The following is a 19,990-nucleotide window of genomic DNA, read 5'->3' on the forward strand; positions in this document are numbered from 1 at the left end:
CTCTGTTGGGCCCAGGGATGTGCTCCACACTGGGAAGTCCCCACCTCTGCCCGGTACCCCTGCCCAGAAGGTCCAGCTGCCTCTCCTGGACTTACCACCAACCTTCCCCTCCCCATTCAGCCCTCCCAGACAATTCTGGGAGTCCCCTCAAGCCTCCCACCCGGGGAACTCCTCTGTACCCCACCTCCTCGTTATCAATGAGATCCTCTCCTCTGCCCTCTCTCATGCGAATGTCTGCCCAACTTCCTGCTCTGCACGCTTCTTCCGCGGCTCCTACACCATCCAACACCATGTCTGCCCTTGTTCTTCCTACTTAAAGCACTTTAAGGGCTCTCCATTGCCCTTGACCTATAAGTGGCAGCTCCATTACACAGCTATGCACTCTTGCAACACTGGCTCCCTGGGCCCTCTCTCCCCTCAATTCAGCGCTCCATGCCCTCGTTCCCTCTGGCCTCACTGTGACTCCTTGCCCCAGCACGTTTCTCTTGGCTAACTCTATCTCTGAGCCATCACATCTCCTCCAAGAAGCCTCCTCTGACTGTTCACCTGCCTCTGGGTTGGGGTTGGATGCCTCCTTGGGCTCCCGCAGGCCCTGGGCCGCTGTCCCGCTGCTCCTGGTTCTCCTGGGTGCCCCATGGCCAAGGACTTCTGCTGGAGTTCACTCTGCTTCCTGTCCACAGCCTCCGAGGGACACGTCATGGTTCTGGAGGGTCTGTGCTTGACAAGGAGAGGGGCTGGTGCCCTCATCATGGCCTGGGGACCCCTGGCTCGGCTCCTGCTGGCCTGGACTGCCCTGTCGTTTGTGGCGGGTGTGCGGGGCCACTGGGACGGGGCCGTGGAGCCTGCAGGTTCTGGACGTGTGCGTAGGCGTGGCAGCCCAGGCATCTTGCAGGGGTGCGTGGTCCCGAGGATGCTGAGAGGCCCCTCGGGTGTGGGCTGGGTTCGGTTGTCCTTCTGGGTGGGAGGGGACAAGCCCCAGGGGACATCTAGATAAACAGGGAATCACCAGACATGCCATATTCTCCCCAAGGCCTAATGTGTGTGGCTCTCGCTTCCACGCCTACTGCTGCCCAGGCTGGAGGACGCTGCCCGGCAGGAGCCAGTGTGTCATACGTGAGTGCCACTGCCATGTGACGTAGGGGTGCAGATGGGGGGCATTGGCGCAATTCTCCTACTTGCCCGCAAGTCCGACCCTATGTACAGGTGGCCTGGGCTGGGGGAGTGTAGCCGAACTACAGAAATGGCCCTCGCTGATGCCCTCAGGCTCCCAGGCCACCCTGCCAAGTTCGTTTACAACCTCCCCATATCTGTCTGCCTATCCATCTGTCTGTCTCTCTCTGTCCCTCTGTATTTTCATTTCTCATCTCTCTAGCTTTCCCTTTCTCTCTCAGTCTTTCTCTTTCTCTCCCAGTCTCTACCCCATCTCTCCCTTTTTCTTTCAATCTGTCTCCGTTTGTGCCTCCCCTCTCTCAATTCCTGTGTGTCTCTGTCTCTCAATCTCTCTGTTTCTGTCTCTCTCCTCCATCTACGTCTTTCTGTCTCCGTCTGTCCCCGCAGTCTCTAGCATCTGCCTCCTCTCCCTTGGAGAGCCCCCCAGCCAGCAGCCAGCTCTCCGGTAGCTCTGCCTTTATCCTTGTCTCTCGGCAGTTCTGGCCCAAAGAGCATCCCTCCCAGTAGCTGCGGCAGAAGCCTGCCGCCTCGGCCGGGCACCGACGGGGTGAGGATGCCACAGGATTTGGTCCCTGGTCCTGACTCTTGCCCTCTCTGCCCTGTCAGCTGTCTGTAGGCACACCTGTGGCGAGGGCTTCTGCTCCCGACCCAATCTGTGTGCCTGCGCCGACGGGAAGCTGGCCCCCAGCTGCGGGGTGAGCCAAGGTAAGTGGGGGATGCCCCTCAGGGTGGGAGGAGAAGGTCAGAGGTGTCTGGATGCCTCTGGGAGCCCAGGCAGGTTTTGCTGAAGGACCAGAGCCTGCCGGACACACTGAGTCCTCCTGCCTTGCATGTGTGTCATGGGGCCTGTCATCAACCTATTGTGTGTCTCTCCTCCTGATCCCTAGGGTCAGGGTGCAGTGTGAGCTGCATGAATGGGGGCAGCTGCCGAGGGGAGTCCTGCCTGTGCCAGAGGGGCTACACGGGCACTGTGTGCGGGCAGCGTGAGTATCCCCCACGCACACCTGGCTGAGATCCCAGGGGGAAGGTCTCTGCTGCCACCTGCCCACTGCCCATGGTTCACTCTTCTGGGACCAAGAACTGCAGGGGACACACTCACTGTCATAGTCTTATCACTGGGGCTGGGTCAGATTGTGGTGATTTCTGGGTAAAGCCTTGTTTGGGACCTCAGGCCACCCTTCCCTCTCCCTCTATAGCTGTCTGTGACCGCGGCTGCCACAACGGGGGCCGCTGCATCGGGCCAAACCACTGCGCCTGTGTGTACGGCTTCATGGGGCCTCAGTGTGAGAGAGGTACCAAACTGGTCATGGGGAAGGGGCCTGGGAGGAGGGAGGGCGGCTTCTTGGCAGCCCCTGAGACATAACTAGGCCCTGGAAGGGTCCAGCTGGCCTCCATCCTTCCTTTCCTGCTGCCGTGAAAGGCAGAGAAACCCTCTGCTCCATGGAAGGGAATCAGGGAGGGCTTCCTGGAGGAAGGGACAAGTTGGAGTTCATGAGATAGACAAGTCAGTGCTCCCCAGGGCTGAGGTGGGTGGCATCACCTGTTGAGAGGTTGTTGCCAAAACTAAGACAGCAGAAGCAGAGATGTTTTGTTAAAAGTTGGACGTGGGGGGTGAGGGGAATGAGGCAGAGGCAAGCCCATGTCTGATCAGAAAACTGGGGGGAAGGGGATGCCAGCGAGAGGATGGTTGAGCTTCTGGGGGAAGAGAAGGGAAGGCGATTTAAGGGCACACAGAGAAATGGAGCCCACAGGAGGCTGAGAAGGAGTAAGCGAACCAGAGTGGGCGGCTTTGGGTGAGGCTGGGCTTGTGAGTTTTTGGCTGCAAGGAACCGTCAGAGTGCCTGACGTGGCCACAGATCCCAGGACCCTGGGAGTGACCCCAGTGTGCGTTGGGGTGCTGCGGGTGCAGGAGGTGCGTCTGTGGCCAAAGCTGGGTTGGAGGAGGTGTGGCAATGAGCTGGTGTGTTACCTGAGTCAAAGGTGGGCTTTTGGGAACTGGATTTGACCAGAAAAGAATTGAAATTTGGGTCGACAGAGGAGGAGTGAGGGTCAGTGGGGAGGGTGAGGGAGGAGAGGTCTGGGTTGGGCGGTGGGCAGTGAGGACCCCAGAGAGAGGCAGAGCTGGGCGCCTAGGCAGGAGTGGGTGGGGTGAATCGGATGAGATTCTGGGAACGGCGCTTTTGCTTAGGGACTCAGGACTGTCGGGAGTCTCAGTAAAGCCCCTCCTCCGTATGGAGCCTGGGGGAGGGTGGTTGGCTTTGGCTTCCTCTTCGGGGAGGGGCTTCCCTTGGTCCAATGCCAGCTCCTTGATTGGAACCATCTGGAAGATGGAGCCAGGAAGTCCCATCTGGGAGGAGTGACGTGACCACCTCAGGGATGTGGTATTGAGGGTCCAGAGCGTTTGGGCAGATTCTGGGTCCCTCCCAAAGTCTGGGAGATTTGTCAGGGGCTCAGGGACAAGACAGGCACTCCAGCCAGCATCCCTAGGTCCCCGCTCATGCCTGAGGCGGGGATGGGCCTTGGGAGAGTATTGGGGGTCTTCAGAGGTGACCTGGTTTTGTGGGCTCAGAGATACTGGCCTCTGTTGGAGGTTGGTTGGGGGACGCTTTGAGGAGAAAGGGTTTTGAAGGGTGAATAGGAGTTTTTCAGGTAAGGAAGGAGAACACTGTGAGTCAAGGCTTGTGGTCAGTAGAAAGCCTGATGTATAGGGAAGCAGGAGAGGTGGCTGCTGCAGTGGTCCTGGTAAGAGGCAGAAGCCTGAGCTGGAGCTGTAAGGATGGAGATGCAGAAGGCTCTTGGGTGGGCAGCCCGAGGCCAGCTGCCAATATCCACCTCCATGTACCTCAGACTACCGGACAGGGCCCTGCTTTGGCCAAGTGAGCCCTGAGGGGTGCCAGCACCAGCTGACAGGCCTCATCTGCACCAAGGCACTCTGCTGTGCCACCGTGGGCCGTGCCTGGGGCCTCCCCTGTGAGCTCTGCCCAGCACAGCCACACCCCTGCCGCCGTGGCTTCATCCCCAATATCCGCACGGGGGCCTGCCAAGGTGAGTAAGGGAGTTACCAAGTAGGGAAGGAGGTCCTCGGAGCCAGGGCTGAGTGGGAGCCCTTGTAGACTTGATTCCTTCCTCTGATGGGCCTCTCATCCCTTGCAGATGTAGACGAGTGCCAGGCTGTCCCAGGCCTGTGCCAGCGAGGCAGCTGTGTCAACACTGTGGGCTCCTTTGAGTGTCACTGCCCAACTGGACACCGGCTCAGTGAGAACAGTGCCAAGTGTGAAGGTGGGCGGTGGGGTGGGGGACCTGCATGGGCTCTGGACCGCCCAGGTCCCACATGAGGAGGAGGTGGCCTAGGGCTGCTGGGGGCTAGGCTCTGACCCGTGTCTGTCGACGCAGACGTAAACGAGTGTCTCAGCTTGCCCGGCCTCTGCTCTGGGGGCGACTGCACCAACACGGCTGGGAGCTACGTGTGCACCTGTCCCCGTGGTTTTGCCAGCAGCCTGGATGGCACCCGCTGCCTTGGTGAGCCAGGGCCTGAGGGAGCCGGAGGGGTAGAGGGTGGGTGGGGGACAGGCGCCTTGCTCACCTGTCTCTGCAATCCTCTGGCCATCGGGCTCCTCTAACCCCCCAATCTCCATGTCCTGTCTTTTTCGAAGCCTGGATTCCATCCCCCCTGGCATCCTGGCTCCCTACCCATGAAGCTCTGTGCTGTCTGGACCCGTCCCAAGCCCCTTTGGCCCTCCACCTCTGCTTTTAGCATTCCGGTCCCCTGTCTGGGCCTCTTGCCTCCACTGTCTCTCTATGTCACTCTGCCTCTCAGACTCTATGTCCTTCTGGTTCAGTAGCTGCCTTCCTTCCCTCTCCCCAGCACCCCCAATGCCTCTCTGGTCCTCTGGCCTCCATGTCAATGCCTTTCTGCCCACCTACCTCTCTGGCTCTGTCTTGATGTTCCTCTTTCTGCTCCCAAAGTCTTGTTAAGAGCACCCCATCCTCCCCACGCTCTGTTTGAGATAGGGAAACTGAGGCCCAGAGAGGTGTTTGCTCGAGTCAATTCAACAAATCTAGAGCAGATCGTTGCTCATACCCAGCTCTCCGGATCCCCCCTCAGCCATGGGGGGTGGTCCTCTGGGCCTTGCTTCCTCTTGGATGCCCACCCTGTGCTCCACCACACCCAGCCTGGCCAGGGCAGAGAGACCTCTGGGCTCTCACTCTGTCCTGCTGTCTTGATGAGCTGGTCATTAGACCTTAGAAGCTGCTGGTGGCCAAAAGGGAGGCCAGGACGATGCACATATGTGGTGGGAGACGGGCAGAGTCCTGGGCTGGGAAGGAGGGTGAGACTTGACTTGGGGAGGAGGGCGGGACTTGACTTGGCAGTTCCCCAGCACCCCCACGCCCCTCGGGCTGGGCCTCTACCAGGCAGGGATGGCAGTATTGTGTTTGGAGTTCTGCCAGCGTGCTGTGGCCAGCGCCAGATCTTCTGTTTCCTCTCTGGAGTCCATCATGGACGGCCTGGAGGACACCTTGGGGCAGGCCCCCCTGGAGGGGCCTCTTCCAGCTACCAGACAGCTGAGCCTAGATTTGAACCAAAGTCAAGTTGCTTCTGAACGTGGCCTTGGGGTTCACTTCTGGGTTCTGACTGCCACCTGAGCTGCTCACAAACTCTGTGACCTTGGGCAGGTGACTTAACCTCTCTGTGCCTCAACTTCTTCCTCTGTAAAGTGGGGACAATGGCAGTACCTACCGCGTGGAGTCGTGGAGAGGATGAAATGCAATTTGTGGACTGATTTGCCCAGGGCTGGATGTAGCGAGCACTCAGTTCACATTCACAAGGACAGGAGAGCAGCGAAGTTGGTGCTGTGGCAGCTTAGTAGGGCCTGACCACAGTGGGTGCTTACTAAGCAGAGGCAGCGTCACTTTTGTTAAAATTCTAACATCTTGTCTCTGTCTTCCCTACCTGAGAGGCAGCTCCGCTCAGAGCCCAGGGATTTGGGTTCCCACGTCCACTCTTTCTCTTTAGCGGCTGCGTGACCTTGAATGAGTCCCTTGACTTCTCCTTGTCTGGGCAGGCCCAGCCCCCGTTGATGGCCTGGGGTGCCACCTGGAGTGCAGAGCCCGGGCTCCCACAGTGCCCCTGGAAGGTCCCCAGATGCACAGGGTGCAGCCGGGGAGGTGGAAAGATTTCATGTTTTCTCAGCCTCCAGCAGGTCGGCGGCCCTCCCAGATGGTGGGTGGATCTCTAGCATGGGCCGCCAGCCAAGATTTGTAAGTTTTTAAACCTAAAAGTATGCTGTGCGAGTCAGAGCCCAAGAAATTCGATCACTGAAGACAGCCGTCAGACTCAAGGGCCCAGTGGGAAGTGGGAGTTTTGTGGTTCTCATGTCCGGGGAGCCTGTGCCTCAGGTTTCCCGGGGCTGCAGCCGCCCGTCCACCAGTCTGCTCCTTGGGCCGCTCCTCAAATTCACGGCCTCACAGGTTTTCCTGGAATGCCCAGGGCTGGCACCCGGGGACACATAGCTATAGATTGCGGCATCCCCACTTGAGTGTCCGGCCTGACTTCCCACCCGGGCAGAACCCCCCCAAACCAAGGGGTCTTCAGAGAGCTTACTGCCAGTGCAAGCTTTAGGGGTTGGAATGCTTTTGCTGGAATGAGCCCCAAATGACCTCCCTGGGATAACACGGACATAGTGGTGATAAGACTGTCACTCAGTGAAGATCGGCCACTCACCAGACACGGTGTGCTCCACTTTCCATTAGGGTGCTACTCTTCCGAGGTGAAGTGGGTGCCCTGAGCATCTGCATTCCATGGATGGGGGGGGCTTCGGCCCAGAGAGGCGAGGAGACTTGTGCTGCAGGCAGTGCTGGTGGACGTGAGGTTTGAACGCAGGTCTGGGAACTGATCCTCCCGCTCCCGCTGCAGACCACCGGGCTGGCACCTGTTTCTCGGTTCTGATCGTGGGCCGCTGTGCCGGAGACCTCGCCGGCCACTTCACCCACAGGCAGTGCTGCTGTGACAAGGGCAGGTGCTGGGCGGCTGGCCCAGTCCCAGAGTTGTGTCCTGCTCGGGGCTCTGGTGAGTGGCCTGGGGGTCGTCTCCCGTCCTCCTCTGCCCCCAGAGCTCCTCCTCAAAGCCTGCTTCCTCGCAGACGAATTCCAGCGACTGTGTGCCCAGCGGCTCCCGCTGCTGCCTTCCTACCCTGGCCCCTTCCCTGGCCTCCCTGGCTTCAGATCCAGCGGCAGCGCGGGTCCTGGCCGCGGGCCTGCACGGCACAGCTCCCCTGGCGCCAGTGGGCGTGGGGTTCCCAGCCTCGGCTTGGGCGACGCCAACATTGGTGAGGAGGGGGTCTCTCTGAAGGTCAGGGCTTTGGCTTGGGGTCCTGGCCTGGGCCGTAGGGATAAAAGTACTTACAGTGGACTGAGAGTGGGGGAGACTGGAGATCTGGGTCTCAAAGTCAGTGTTTGGGGCTTGGGTAGGGGGTCTAGGGGCCGGTGAGTCTAGCCCATGGTGAGCGTCTGGGCTTTTCTGGGCCCAGGGTAGGGGGGTCTCAGCCAGGGTAAGGGTCTGAATCTAGGGCAAGACTCTGGGCTGAAGTGAGAGAGCTTGGCCGTAGAAGGCGGGGTCCCAGCCTTAGAATGGGGGTCGGAACCCAGAGGCGAGGCCCAGACTCGGGGCCAGGAACCAGCCAGCGCCCAGTGCTCCCATCGTCCCTGCCGTAGGCACAGCCACCCTGAACCAGACCATTGACATCTGCCGACACTTCACCAACCTGTGTCTCAATGGCCGCTGCCTGCCCACCCCTTCCGGCTACCGCTGCGAGTGTAACACGGGCTACGCGCAGGACGTCCGGGGGGAGTGCATCGGTAAGGGTGGCCGGGTGCGGGGCGGGGGCGCATCCTGCTGGGCTGGGGCTCAGGGTTCTCTGCCTGCAGACGTGGACGAATGCGTCAGCAGCCCCTGCCGCCATGGAGACTGTGTCAACACCCCCGCCTCCTTTCACTGCCGCTGCCACGACGGTTTCCAGGCCACGGTCACCAAACAGGCGTGCGTGGGTACGGCCGTTCATCTGAGGGAGGAGGCGAGGGCGTGAGGCCTGCATCTGTGGCCTGAATCAGTCTGGGGGGCGCCCGCTGACTGCCCGCCTCCTTTCCCGCAGACGTGGACGAGTGCATCGGCAGCAGTGGCCTCTGCCATCACGGCCGCTGCGTCAACACAGAGGGCTCCTTCCAGTGCGTTTGCAATGCGGGCTTTGAGCTCAGCCCTGATGGCAAGAACTGTGTGGGTGAGTTTAGGCCGGGCAGGTGGGTGAGGGGCCCTGTAGAGCCGTGTCGCATATTTACTCCTGCTGCGCCACCTCCCTCCCTCCCTGCGATGGATCCTCTGCTTAACTCCCTGAACCCAGCCAGCCCGCCTTAGAGCTTTCCTGTGCTCTGTCGATGTCTGCAGGGGCCACGGGGACACCGTGATGGGTCCAGGCCAACTCGGTCCTTCATTCCCTCCTTTCTGAACGCCTTCCATGAGCTCCCGGAAGGCTCGTCTGACCCTGGGGAAGCGCATCCCCCTCTCCTGTCCCACATTGGCCCTGAGTCTGGCTGAGATGTGGCGTCAGGACTATGGAAAGCACCCCACTAAAGCATCAGGACTATGGAAGGCTCCCTGTGGGTTTGGGGGTGCCATCCAAGCTCCGGCCATCACAGCTTGTGGGCCCCACTGGGGACCCCCTTTATTCTCCAGGATATCTGCCTTAAAATTTTCTCTCATCAAGAAGAATTTTCTCTTTTCCACATTCATTCATCGTTCATTCATTCATTTATTTAAAAAAAAAACTTTTCAGCAGTTTTATTGGCATATCATCCACCTACCATGAAAAATTTAAAGTGTACAATTCAGTGGTTTTTAGGACAGTCACAGAGTCGTATGAGCGTCTCTGCCACGCCAGTTGACACATCTACCACCTCATCTCCGTCAGTAGTCTTGCCAGAACCCTTTCTCCCTGCCCCAGCCCTCGGCACTAGGCTAATCAGCTTTCTGTCCCTATGGATGTATCTGTTCTGGGCATTTTGTATCAGTGGAATCACACCATGTGGCCTTTGGTCTCTGGCTTCTTTCACCGAGCATCATGTTTTCAAGGCTCACCCACGTTGTAGCGAGCATCAGGGCTTCGTTTCTTTTTAGGATCAGATAATGTTGCAACGTACGTATGAATAGACCACATTTTGTCTGTCCCTCCATCAGCTGATGGACATCTGGGCTGTTTCCATGGTTTGCAATTATGGATAACACTACGGTGAACATTTGTGTACACATTTTTGTGTGGACCTTTCATTCATTTATTCATTTCTTTTCTCCTTTTTTCTTTATCAGTGCAGTTTTTTATCGCTCAGAACCGATACCTTGGTTATCATTTCTGCACCTACCACCTTCTTTTAAATTAGACTGTTTTTTTATAAGCTGACTGTTTTTTCCCTTCCCTTTCTTTTTTTTAAAATTAAGATTCACACCACATAAATTTAATCATTTAAGGTGGTACATTCCCAGTGTCGTGTAATTACCACCTCATTTATTCTAAAATTTTTTGCAGTAAAATTTACATAGCACAAAATTAATCATTTTGACCCTTTTTAAGGGAACTATTCCATAACATTTAGTGCAGTGTTGTGCAGCCACCACCTCGCTTATTCAACTTTGAACAAATATTTTTGGAGTACCTACTGTGTGCCAGGACCGAAGATACAGGCATGAGCAAGTGCCCCAGCCATGCCCCAGAGGCCCCACCACATCTTGTCTGGTCAGGCTCCTGGGAGGGCACCTGGGGCTCAGCCCTCAGTCTGCCCTGGAGAAGTGAGTGGGAGGGGCTGGTCTACGTGCAGGGCTGGCCCAGTGAGGGGCGGGCGCCTGGCCTGGCCTCCTGGGACAGGGCCCCTCCCGATATCCGCAGATCTCAACGAGTGCGCCACCACCACCATGTGCGCCAATGGCGTGTGCCTCAATGAGGACGGCAGCTTCACGTGTCTCTGCAAATCCGGCTTCCTGCTGGCACCCGGTGGCCGCTACTGTGTGGGTGAGTCTGGAGGCTGGACCCCGGGGTGAGCGATGGGAAGGCGGGCAGGGCCAGTGGTGGGGCCTGGACCCATCACGGTGTCCCCGTGGCCCCTGCAGACATCGACGAGTGCCAGACCCCTGGCATCTGCATGAATGGGCATTGCACCAACACTGAGGGCTCCTTCCGCTGTCGCTGCCTGGGGGGGCTGGCGGTGGGTGCGGGTGGCCGCGTGTGCGTGGACACCCACGTGCGCAGCACGTGCTATGGGGCCCTCGACAAGGGCTCCTGCGCCCGCCCCTTCCCTGGCGCCGTGACCAAATCCGAGTGCTGCTGTGCCAGCTCAGACCACGGATTTGGGGAGCCCTGCCAGCTCTGTCCTGCCAAGAACTCCGGTGAGCGGCCCAACCCTCCCCTGCCTGCCACGGCCCTGCATGCCTTCCAGTCCTTGATTTCCCTTCATCACCCTGGACATAGGAGGGGGCAGGGGTCCTGACTCCCCTGGAGTGGGAGTTTCTCTCCACTGCAGGGGTGGAGGGTGGGGGTCTTCCCAAGGAGACACTGCAGGAAATCGCTCTCTCCACTGTGGGGACATCTTAGTCCCAGACTCTTGCCCAACACTAAGGGGCCATGTCCTGGGGTGTGACTTATATTCAGCAATGACCAATGACTCCTCTCGCCCTGTCCCTGCCACACCAGCCGAGTTCCAGGCCCTGTGCAGCAGTGGTCTTGGCATGACCACAGACGGTAGAGGTGAGTGGGGTGGGTGTTGGGAGAGGGCAGGTGGGCAGCGTTGTAGTTGGGCACTGTTATCAGTTCGCTGTGGTAACACAGTACCACGGGCTGGGGGCTTCAACACCAGAAATTTATCCCCTCACAGTTCCGGAGGCTGGAAGTCCGTGACCAATGTGTTGGGGGCTTGGCTCCTCCTGCGGCTGGGAGGGAGACTGCTCCTTGTACCTCTCTCAGCTTTTGGGGGATTGAATCTGTGGCATTCCTTGGCTTGTAGAAGCATTACCCTGATCTCTGCCTCCCCCTTGTGTGCCTGTCTGTCTCCAAATTTCCCCCTTTTGTAAGGATCCGATCATACTGGAATGGATTGGGGGGTCCACATAATGACCCTATTTTAACTGAATTAGCTCTGTAAAGACCCCATCTCCAAGTAAGGTCCCATGCTGAGGCCCTGGGGGTTAGGACTCCAACATATGAATTTTGGGGGACAAAACTCAGCCCATAACAGGTAGAGATGGTGGATATACAATGCTTCGCTTCCTCACACGTCTTTCCCTTCCCCTCAAGGGGTCCGTGGCTGATGTCCTGCAGCCAGAAGCTCTCAGCCCCAAAGGCCTTGTTTGCACCATTGAAACTTGAAAGGAAAGGAAGTTTCCCATGTGTGTGTCTCTTTCCGTTTGTTTGCTGATGAGAGAGAGAGAGAGAGAGAGAGAGAGAGAGAGAGATTGAGATTGGGAAACAACAGCCTTTCTGCCTGAGTAGAAATAAGGGCTTAGGAGATGGTCAAGTTTTCCATTCACAGCTGGGCCATTGGGGCAGGACAAATGTCCGACCCCACTTATCCCCCCTACTCCACCCCAGTTAAAGGCACAGATTATGGCGCCATATGCCTGGGTTCAATTCCTGGCTGTTCTGTTTACTGATTGTATACCCTTGGGCAAGTGACTTACCTTCTCTGTGCCTCAGTTTCCTTGTCTGTAAAGTGGGGATACTAATAGCACCCATTTCAGGGATGTTCTGAGGATCAAATGAGTTAATGTGCTTGGCACAAACTAGTAAGCACCCCATAACGTTAGCGGTTATGATGTTTTTATTTTTGTTGTGTTGTAGCAGTATGAAGTCTGTTCCAAGGGGACATTTGGCAATTTCTGTAGAAATATTGGGGTTGGTGCTACTGGCATCTCGTGGGTGGAGGCCAGAGATGCAGCTTAGCATCCTGTAGTGCACAGGATGGCCCCCACAGCAAAGAATGAACCCCCTCCCAATGTCCACAGACCCTGGAAACCCTGGCTTTGTGGGACATGAGGCTAGGTCTGGGTTGGAGCTCCAGTCCCAGGGGGACCTGGCTTGTGGAGACCCCAGTGAGCAGGGCAGCTGCTGATGCCCTCTTCCTGCTGCAGACATCAACGAGTGTGCCCTTGACCCCGACATCTGTGCCAATGGTGTGTGTGAGAACCTGCGGGGCGGCTACCGATGCATCTGCAACCTGGGCTACGAGGCAGGTGTGGCGGGCAGGGAGTGCGCAGGTGAGCATCTGGCAGACCGGTGGACGGTGGGACTGTCTGCTGTACCGTCTTCACCCTGCTGTCCCACCTTACCCTGCAGACGTGGACGAGTGTGCCACCAACAGCCTTCTCTGTGACAATGGGTGGTGCCGAAACAGCCCTGGTAGCTACAGCTGCTCCTGCCCCCAGGGTTTCAGCTTCCGGCAGGACACAGAGACCTGTGAAGGTACAGGGTCCCGGACACGCTGCACGGGGCATGTACACGCACAGACACATGCACATGCTCTGGTGTGTACACACAGGCACACACTCAAACACGTGTGCTCATGCTCTGCATATACGTACATGCACACACTCAGACACTTACACACACTGCATGCTGTGTGTACATAGACACGCACCTGCTCAAAGACGCATGTATACCCACAGTCCACACATTCACATCCACACACAAAGATATATAAATTTACATTTAGTCTCATAGTTATACACACTCATACATATACCCACATTCACACACTCACTTATTCTCACACTTTTCACCCTTGTATTCATAGCCACACACAGTTACACCCGCATAGGCACGCACTTGTGTATGCCTTCGACTCATATTCACACATGTGTGCATATGATCAGAGACCTGTTTGCACACACCAGTACTCAAAACGTAGGTACACAGCCATATTCACACTCATAGACACTCCCACACAGTCACACTCATATGCACACACTCAAAGACAGGTGTGTACCTGCAGTCGCTCACACTTTCACACATTTAGGCTCACAATTACACACGCATGTATTTACACAGACATGCCCGCACAGGAATATGTGCCTTTGCTCACATATGCACACATTCACACCCATCGTGGCCCACACACGCTTCATGGCGATGACCTTTCCCGTCCCTTAGGCCCCTCACACTCATGGCCACGAGCGCTCACACACGTGCACGCGTGTGTGTCTGTGCACCTTCCATTGGGCCCGACGTCTCCCGGGCTCTGTCTCCCTTTCTCTTCCCCTCGTCCCCACCTCACCTCACTCTTGTTTCCTCTTGTGACTCCAGTGAGGGTCATCGTGCCCGATCGTGTCTGTCTCCCTGCACTTGTCACACATGCATGCTCCCAAGCCCCTGCATGCCAGCATGCTCGCATGAGTGCATGACACAATTCAGTGCAAACGTGTGTGTGTGTGCCTGTGCCTGTGCATTCTGCCCATATACGCACGCCTGTCTGTTCACGCACATGCCGTGTGGACCTGGGTGCACTCCATGCTGCTGGACTCTGGCAGCCCCCAGAGCGGAGGGGGCCCTGGCTGGGTAGGGCTCCCCCTCCTGCAGCTCAGGACCTGGTGCGGGGCTGTCCTTGCAGATATCGACGAGTGCCTGTCCAGCCCATGTGTGAATGGTGCGTGCCGGAACCTAGCCGGCTCCTATGCCTGCGACTGTGGCCCTGGCAGCCGGCTGGGGCCCTCGGGCACCGTGTGCCTAGGTGAGAGGCTTGTTCCTCGTAGTTCCAGGGACCGCGCTGCCCAGCCCTGTGTCCTAGCAGGGTGGAGGAGGGAGGTTGCGCCTCTGAGGGTCGGTGTGCAGGTGTGAGCCCAGCAGGTGAGCCAAGTGACCTGGTGACCCCTGCCCTGCAGACAGCACCAAGGGCACCTGTTGGCTGAAGGTCCAGGATGGCCGCTGCGAGGTGAACCTACGCGGAGCCACCCTGCGGGCTGAGTGCTGCGCCACCCTGGGGGCTGCCTGGGGGAGCCCCTGCGAGCACTGCGAGATGGGTAACGCCATGGGGGCCCCTGGGTGGGGCTGCCTGGGGGGGCCCTACAAGCACTGCGGGATGGGTAATGCCATGGGGGCCCCTGGGTGGGCTCCTGGGGGGCCTCCAGGGGTGGCCACTGGGCCTGCCCAGGTACCCATTGAGAGAGAGAAGGGATGGAACAGGTGACCAGGGCCTGGATGGAGAGCCTGATGCTGGCCCTATTCTGGCTGACCCCCCCACAGACCCTGCCTGCGCCCGTGGCTTTGCCCGCATGAAGGGGCTCCCTTGTGAAGGTAACCAACCCGCTACCCGCCCTGGGTCCACCTCCGCAGCCACACGTGGGCAGGTGCATGTCCTGGGCACTAGAGTCTTTGAGATTGAGACAGAGACCCCCTTCTTTGTACCCAAATCTTCCCAGTGATTTCCCAGCCCTTGAGGCTGGCTGTGTCTCCTCCCACTTCCCCGAGGACAACTTGGGTGACCCGAGCCCCAGGGGAGCAGCTCCTGGGAGCCTCCAGGCCTCACCTCTCCTTGTTGCCACTGCCCAGATGTGAACGAGTGCGAGGTCTTCCCCGGGGTCTGTCCCAATGGGCGCTGCCACAACACTGCCGGCTCCTTCCACTGCGAGTGTCCGGAGGGCCTGACGCTGGATCCCACGGGCCGGCTATGTGTGGGTGAGTCTGTGCGCCGTCCCCGTGCAGGGCCGCCTGCCCTTCCTCCACTGCGTCCACCCTCAGGGCCTGGGGACTCCTTAGGAACGGGAGGGAGGGATCTAGGGGCCCGCGGGGACCCTCCACCTGCCCACCTCCTGATGACATGTCTCGAAAAACATTTATTTGAGGGGGGATTCACCCTTTTCTCTTAACTGTCCCTTTTTCGAAGCTCACTGCAAATGGTAAAACCTTGTGAAATGATAGATGTAGCTTGTGTTTATTCTTTCTCATTACCAAGTAAGGTTCACACGGGGGGATTTGAGCACAAGGCACCTTTAGCACGAGTGCCAAGATGGCTGAAGGAGACGTCGGCCTTACACGTGCGTCTCCCTCAGCATCCAGGGCTCACTCACCTAAACGACATCCCATCAAGCTCAAAGCCTCTGAGATGGTTTCCCCCTGGGTGAGGGTTTCTTGATTTTGCCCCCATCAACACCCTGAGCCAGACATTTCCTTGCCTAAAGCATCTGTCAGCCAACAGACGGGGCTCTGGATTCTATAGTTTTTCCTCCCATAGTCCCCTGTTAGTAGCCTTCTCGTTGGCACCTCGGGGCCCGGTCAACTGTAAGGCAGATGGGCCCTGAAGACTCTCCTAAACTAAGTTTCAGGTATGCAGTGGGTCTTTTAACTGACCCCCCAAAACATGAGCAAGGAGAGAAAGTACCAGAGTAAAGAGGAAAAGGCCGTTGTGTTATGGAGAGCCCTGTGCTGAATCCAGGGCCAGGTGAAATGGGGAGGTCTGGTCAGGTGTAACCGTTAGCCCAGGAGCAAGGCACTGGGTACAGGGGAACTTGAGAAGGATCTCTGTGTGGATTGCGGCACTTTTGGATTTTTTTCTAGAAATTCTATAACAGGGCTCAAATTGACCTGCTTAAATGTATGTTCCTTTTGTAAAGAGAGGAACTTTGTTCTAGACCGGAAGTCAGCAAATTTTTTTCTGCAAAAAGCCAGGAGGTAAACATATTAAGCTTTGTGGGCCATACCATCTCTGTGACAACTATTCAGCACTGCCAGAAAGCCCAAAAGCTGCCGCAGATAATATGGAAACAAACGGATGTAATCGTGTGTCAATAAAACTTTATTTAAAAAACAAGTGGCTGCCTCCTGTCTTAGACCCTCATGTCTGGTGTTGAGGAAGGCTTGTCTGCTGTCAGATTGTTCTGGCAGTTTTGCAGATTAAACGCACAGACTCTGGAGCCAGGCGGCCTAGTTTGAACCCGGCCCTACCTTTTACTAACTGTGTGGCCTTGGGCAAGCTACCCAACCCTTCTGGGCCTCAGTGTTCTTGCCTATAAAATGGGCGTGGTAACGTTTTTGTCTTCTTGGCATTATTTTGAGGATTAAGTGGATCGATGAGTTTAGAACAGTGCCCAGCACATAGCAAGCCCCCTAGCAGTGTGAGTTATTATTATTAAAATGTATAAAACTCTTGGATGGTCTCAAATCTCACCGTGAGGAGATCACCCCCCTTTCACTCCTCCGGTTGGCGAGGTGCTCCCGAGTGAGGCTGTACCTCTCGTCTGGTGGCGGACACGGTATGGCGGGGGCGGGACGTGATGACTGTCCTTGAGCAGATGTGCGCTTGGAGCTGTGTTTCCTGCACTGGGATGAGGATGACTGCGGGGCCGCCCTGCCCAGCAAGTACCGGATGGACGTCTGCTGCTGCTCCGTGGGGGCCGCGTGGGGGGCCGCGTGCGAGGCGTGCCCGGAGCCCGAGTCCCCAGCATTCACCAGCCTGTGTCCCCGTGGGCTGGGCTTTGCCAGCAGGGACTTCCTGTCAGGCCAGCCCTTCTATAAAGGTGTGTTTGGGCGTGGGGAGCCCGGAGGACGGGGAGGGGACACCACTCGGGCACAGGCCTGGAGCCGAGGTGTGTGTCTGGGCGGTTCGATGACATTTGATGCTCCCGCACCACAGATGTGAATGAGTGCAAAGCCTTCCCCAGCCTCTGCACACACGGCACCTGCCGCAACACTGTGGGCAGCTTCCGCTGCTCCTGCGCAGGGGGCTTCACCCTGGACGCCCAGGAAAGGAACTGCACAGGTATGTGCTCACCTCCGCTTCTTTGAGGGAGGGCGCGTGCAGGGGTAGGGGCCATGAATAGGACGTGGAGTCAAGGCCTGTGTGTTTAGGTGCCTCTCGTCATGCCTGCCCGCTTGCTGTGTGACCTAGTGCAGGTCACTGCTCTCTCTGGGCTTCAGAGACCATGACTGTAAAAGAGGGGCTGGCAAAGGTGGTCTCCGGAAGCCTCCAGGCTGGGCGGAAATTCCTGCCCTTGTCTGGCATGTAGTCACGGCACCCCCGTTTCCTCACTCAGTTTGGTTTGGCAGCTTGGGGCTCTTGGGCAGCCCCGAGTGTCTACAGATGTGGAGGCCCAGCCTGCACCCGCTCTCTCCCCAGACATTGACGAGTGCCACATCTCCCCTGACCTCTGCGGCCAGGGTGCCTGTGTCAATACGCCAGGCAGCTTTGAGTGTGAGTGTTTCCATGGCTACGAGAGTGGCTCCAGGCTGATGAAGAACTGCATGGGTAGGTGGCTGCCCTGGGCAGGGCGATGCCTGGCGGGGCTCGGGGCCAAGCAGAGGGATGGCGGAGACGTTGCCGTGATGGACGCGGGTGGAGGGGCAGGTGCGGGGGCAGCTGTGTTCCAGCTGGGACACAGCAGGTGTGAACGACATGGGGCATCATCCCCAAAGGACATCAGGTCAGGTGTGCAGAACTGAGGCTGGGCACTGAGATTTTAGCAAGTTCTCCCAACTATACGTGAGGAGAGGAGAGGACCCAGGAGGGAGGAGCCTCTTACCACCTGCTTTCGCTTTCTCGAGCGCTTCCGCTCGAGAACTGCAGAGAATTCGGCAGCTCGCGGCCTAACACAGAGACAGGCTTTAATAAACTAAATTGCTAGAGAAATGCAAAATGGCCACTGTCAGAAGCACTCGTAAAGGTCACATGGTGCAGTAGAAGCACGGACCTGGGGGATGCGTCCCATTCTGTGGGGCTCGAGGTTGTGGCTGAGAGAGTGGGAGTAAATGCGGTGAAGAGGGGCTGAAAGAGAAGAGCAGCATGTGCCAAGGCCCTGGGGTGGACCGGAGGGGTCGAAAGGGGCGCGTGAGCCTGGGGGCTGAGGAAGGTGGTGAGGTGGCTGGCTGGGTGTCTGCTCCCCAAGCTGATGCTGGGCTGGGCCTCGCCTCCTTGTCGTGTCCTCCGGGAGGGTTTCTTAAAGCCTCCCTCAGTGACTCCAGGAGTGTCAGCCTAATGGCTCTGATTGTCCTGGGAATTCCAGCTTCCTTCCCCGTCTGACTTGTTGCTCCTCCCAGCCCAAACTCTTCTCTCCCGGGTCATCGGTGCCCCAAGCCTCTAGGCTTTTCTGGCTTCAGCTGGGGTAAAGGGGCTGGGGGGCCACAGGGAGAAACTTCGAGAGCCACATCACACCCTTCCGTGTCCGTGTCTTCACACCTGCTGTCTCCTTCCACATGCCCAGACGTGGACGAGTGTGTGCAGGACCCCCTGCTGTGCCGGGGAGGCACCTGCACCAACACAGATGGGAGCTACACATGCCAGTGCCCCCCTGGACATGCGCTGACGGCCAAGGGCACTGCCTGTGAGGGTGAGCGTGCAACCGGGCACGCGAGTGGGGGTGCGGGTGTGAGCGGCACGCGTGAGGTAGTGGTAGTGTGTGTGTGTGTGTCTTTCTCTGAATATGTACTTATGTGTGAATGTCAGTGTCTCTGTGTGTATGCACGTGTGTCAGTGTGTTTCTATGTGGGAATGTGCACATGTGTGTCAGTGTGTCTCTGAGTGTGAATGTGCATGAGTGTATCAGTGTATCTGTATGAGTGGTTGCATGCATAAGATAATGGGAGGGTGTGTTTGTGTGTGTATCTCTGTGAATGTGAAAGTAGAAAAGCAAGTTTGCAAGTGTGGGTCAATGTGTGTCTGTGTGGAGGGTGACTGGATGGGTGTGAGACTGAGGTGTGTATTTGTGTGTGACCATGCAAATGTATGAGTGTATATCTGTGACTATGTCTATACAAGAGTGACTATTTGTATGTGAACGAGTGTGTGTGGATCTGTGTGAGCATGCAAGACAGTAGGAGTGTGTATCTGGGTGTGGATATGTATGTCTGTCTAGGGTGTGCGTTTGCATGTGAGTGCATGCAAGGGTTGTTGAGTCTACAAGAATGCACAAAAGTGAGTGTGTATCTGGGTGTTTACACAAGGGCAAGTATGTTTGCCTATGAGTGGATATGTGAGTCTGCATTGAGTGTGCATGTGGGTGTCAGTGTGTATCTGGTTGTGTTTACTGAAGGTAATTCTGTTTGCATATGAGTCGGTGTGTTTGTGAGCCTATGTGAACATGCAGGTGGGTGTGTGTATCTGGGTATGAACGTGTGTCTGCCTAGAATGAGTGTGTGAATGTGCAAGGGTGTGTTTGTGTGTCTTGTGAGTGTATAAGAGGTTGCAAGTGTGTATCTGGGTGAGGGTGTGTGTGTGTGTGGACTCGCACCTACGGGATGTAATAATGCTCGTTGTGTGAGCACATCATTGTGCACATGTGTCTGAGTGTCTCGGGGTCGCCCCGATAGCGGAGAGGGGCACGGGCCACGCTTCGGGCCCTTCCGCCCGTCTGCGCACGCTGAGTTCCAACCGGCCATGTCCTCCCCCCACAGATGTCGACGAGTGCTCCCTGAGTGATGGCCTGTGTCCTCATGGCCAGTGCGTCAATGTCATTGGTGCCTTCCAGTGCTCCTGCCACACTGGCTTCCGGAGCACCCCCGACCACCAGGGCTGCGTGGGTGAGGCTGCGTCATCCCACCGGCCCCTGGCCCCAACCTCAACCTGCTGAACTCAGCTTCAGCCCCCAAAGCAGCTCCCTGCGTGACCCTCTCCCCCAGCCTAGCCCCTCCGCCTTTTCCCTGTCCCCTGCAGACATCAACGAATGCCTTGCTGGGAGTGCTGGGTGTGATGGGCACTGTGTTAACACTGAGGGCAGCTACCGGTGCAGCTGTGGACACGGCTACTTGCTGATGCCAGATGGGAGGGCGTGTGCAGGTGGGTGGGCGAGCCCCTCCCCCTGCCT

At 57.4% G+C, this 19,990-nt stretch overlaps 1 protein-coding gene across 1 annotated transcript in view; it reads left to right on the plus strand.

The window, feature by feature from the left end:
- Window positions 1-745: 745 nt before the first annotated feature.
- The window catches only part of FBN3 (fibrillin 3), a 52,382-nt gene continuing 33,137 nt past the window's right edge, over window positions 746-19,990 (plus strand). The window contains exons 1-26 of the mRNA XM_039858347.1: window positions 746-894; window positions 1,031-1,113; window positions 1,777-1,875; window positions 2,058-2,153; window positions 2,367-2,462; window positions 4,018-4,215; window positions 4,324-4,449; window positions 7,085-7,237; window positions 7,311-7,496; window positions 7,882-8,214; window positions 8,319-8,444; window positions 10,101-10,223; window positions 10,322-10,597; window positions 10,902-10,955; window positions 12,335-12,460; window positions 12,540-12,665; window positions 13,810-13,929; window positions 14,081-14,218; window positions 14,442-14,492; window positions 14,748-14,873; window positions 16,487-16,711; window positions 16,828-16,953; window positions 17,311-17,439; window positions 18,392-18,517; window positions 19,581-19,706; window positions 19,840-19,958. Coding sequence (XP_039714281.1) covers window positions 749-894; window positions 1,031-1,113; window positions 1,777-1,875; window positions 2,058-2,153; window positions 2,367-2,462; window positions 4,018-4,215; window positions 4,324-4,449; window positions 7,085-7,237; window positions 7,311-7,496; window positions 7,882-8,214; window positions 8,319-8,444; window positions 10,101-10,223; window positions 10,322-10,597; window positions 10,902-10,955; window positions 12,335-12,460; window positions 12,540-12,665; window positions 13,810-13,929; window positions 14,081-14,218; window positions 14,442-14,492; window positions 14,748-14,873; window positions 16,487-16,711; window positions 16,828-16,953; window positions 17,311-17,439; window positions 18,392-18,517; window positions 19,581-19,706; window positions 19,840-19,958 — 3,633 coding nt within the window. The 5' untranslated portion in view covers window positions 746-748. The remainder of the gene's footprint in view (window positions 895-1,030; window positions 1,114-1,776; window positions 1,876-2,057; window positions 2,154-2,366; window positions 2,463-4,017; window positions 4,216-4,323; window positions 4,450-7,084; window positions 7,238-7,310; window positions 7,497-7,881; window positions 8,215-8,318; window positions 8,445-10,100; window positions 10,224-10,321; window positions 10,598-10,901; window positions 10,956-12,334; window positions 12,461-12,539; window positions 12,666-13,809; window positions 13,930-14,080; window positions 14,219-14,441; window positions 14,493-14,747; window positions 14,874-16,486; window positions 16,712-16,827; window positions 16,954-17,310; window positions 17,440-18,391; window positions 18,518-19,580; window positions 19,707-19,839; window positions 19,959-19,990) is intronic.

This window comes from Pteropus medius, unplaced genomic scaffold (genome assembly GCF_902729225.1).
Source record: "Pteropus medius unplaced genomic scaffold, Ma_sr-lr_union100, whole genome shotgun sequence".
Classification (NCBI taxonomy): Eukaryota; Metazoa; Chordata; class Mammalia; order Chiroptera; family Pteropodidae; genus Pteropus; species Pteropus medius.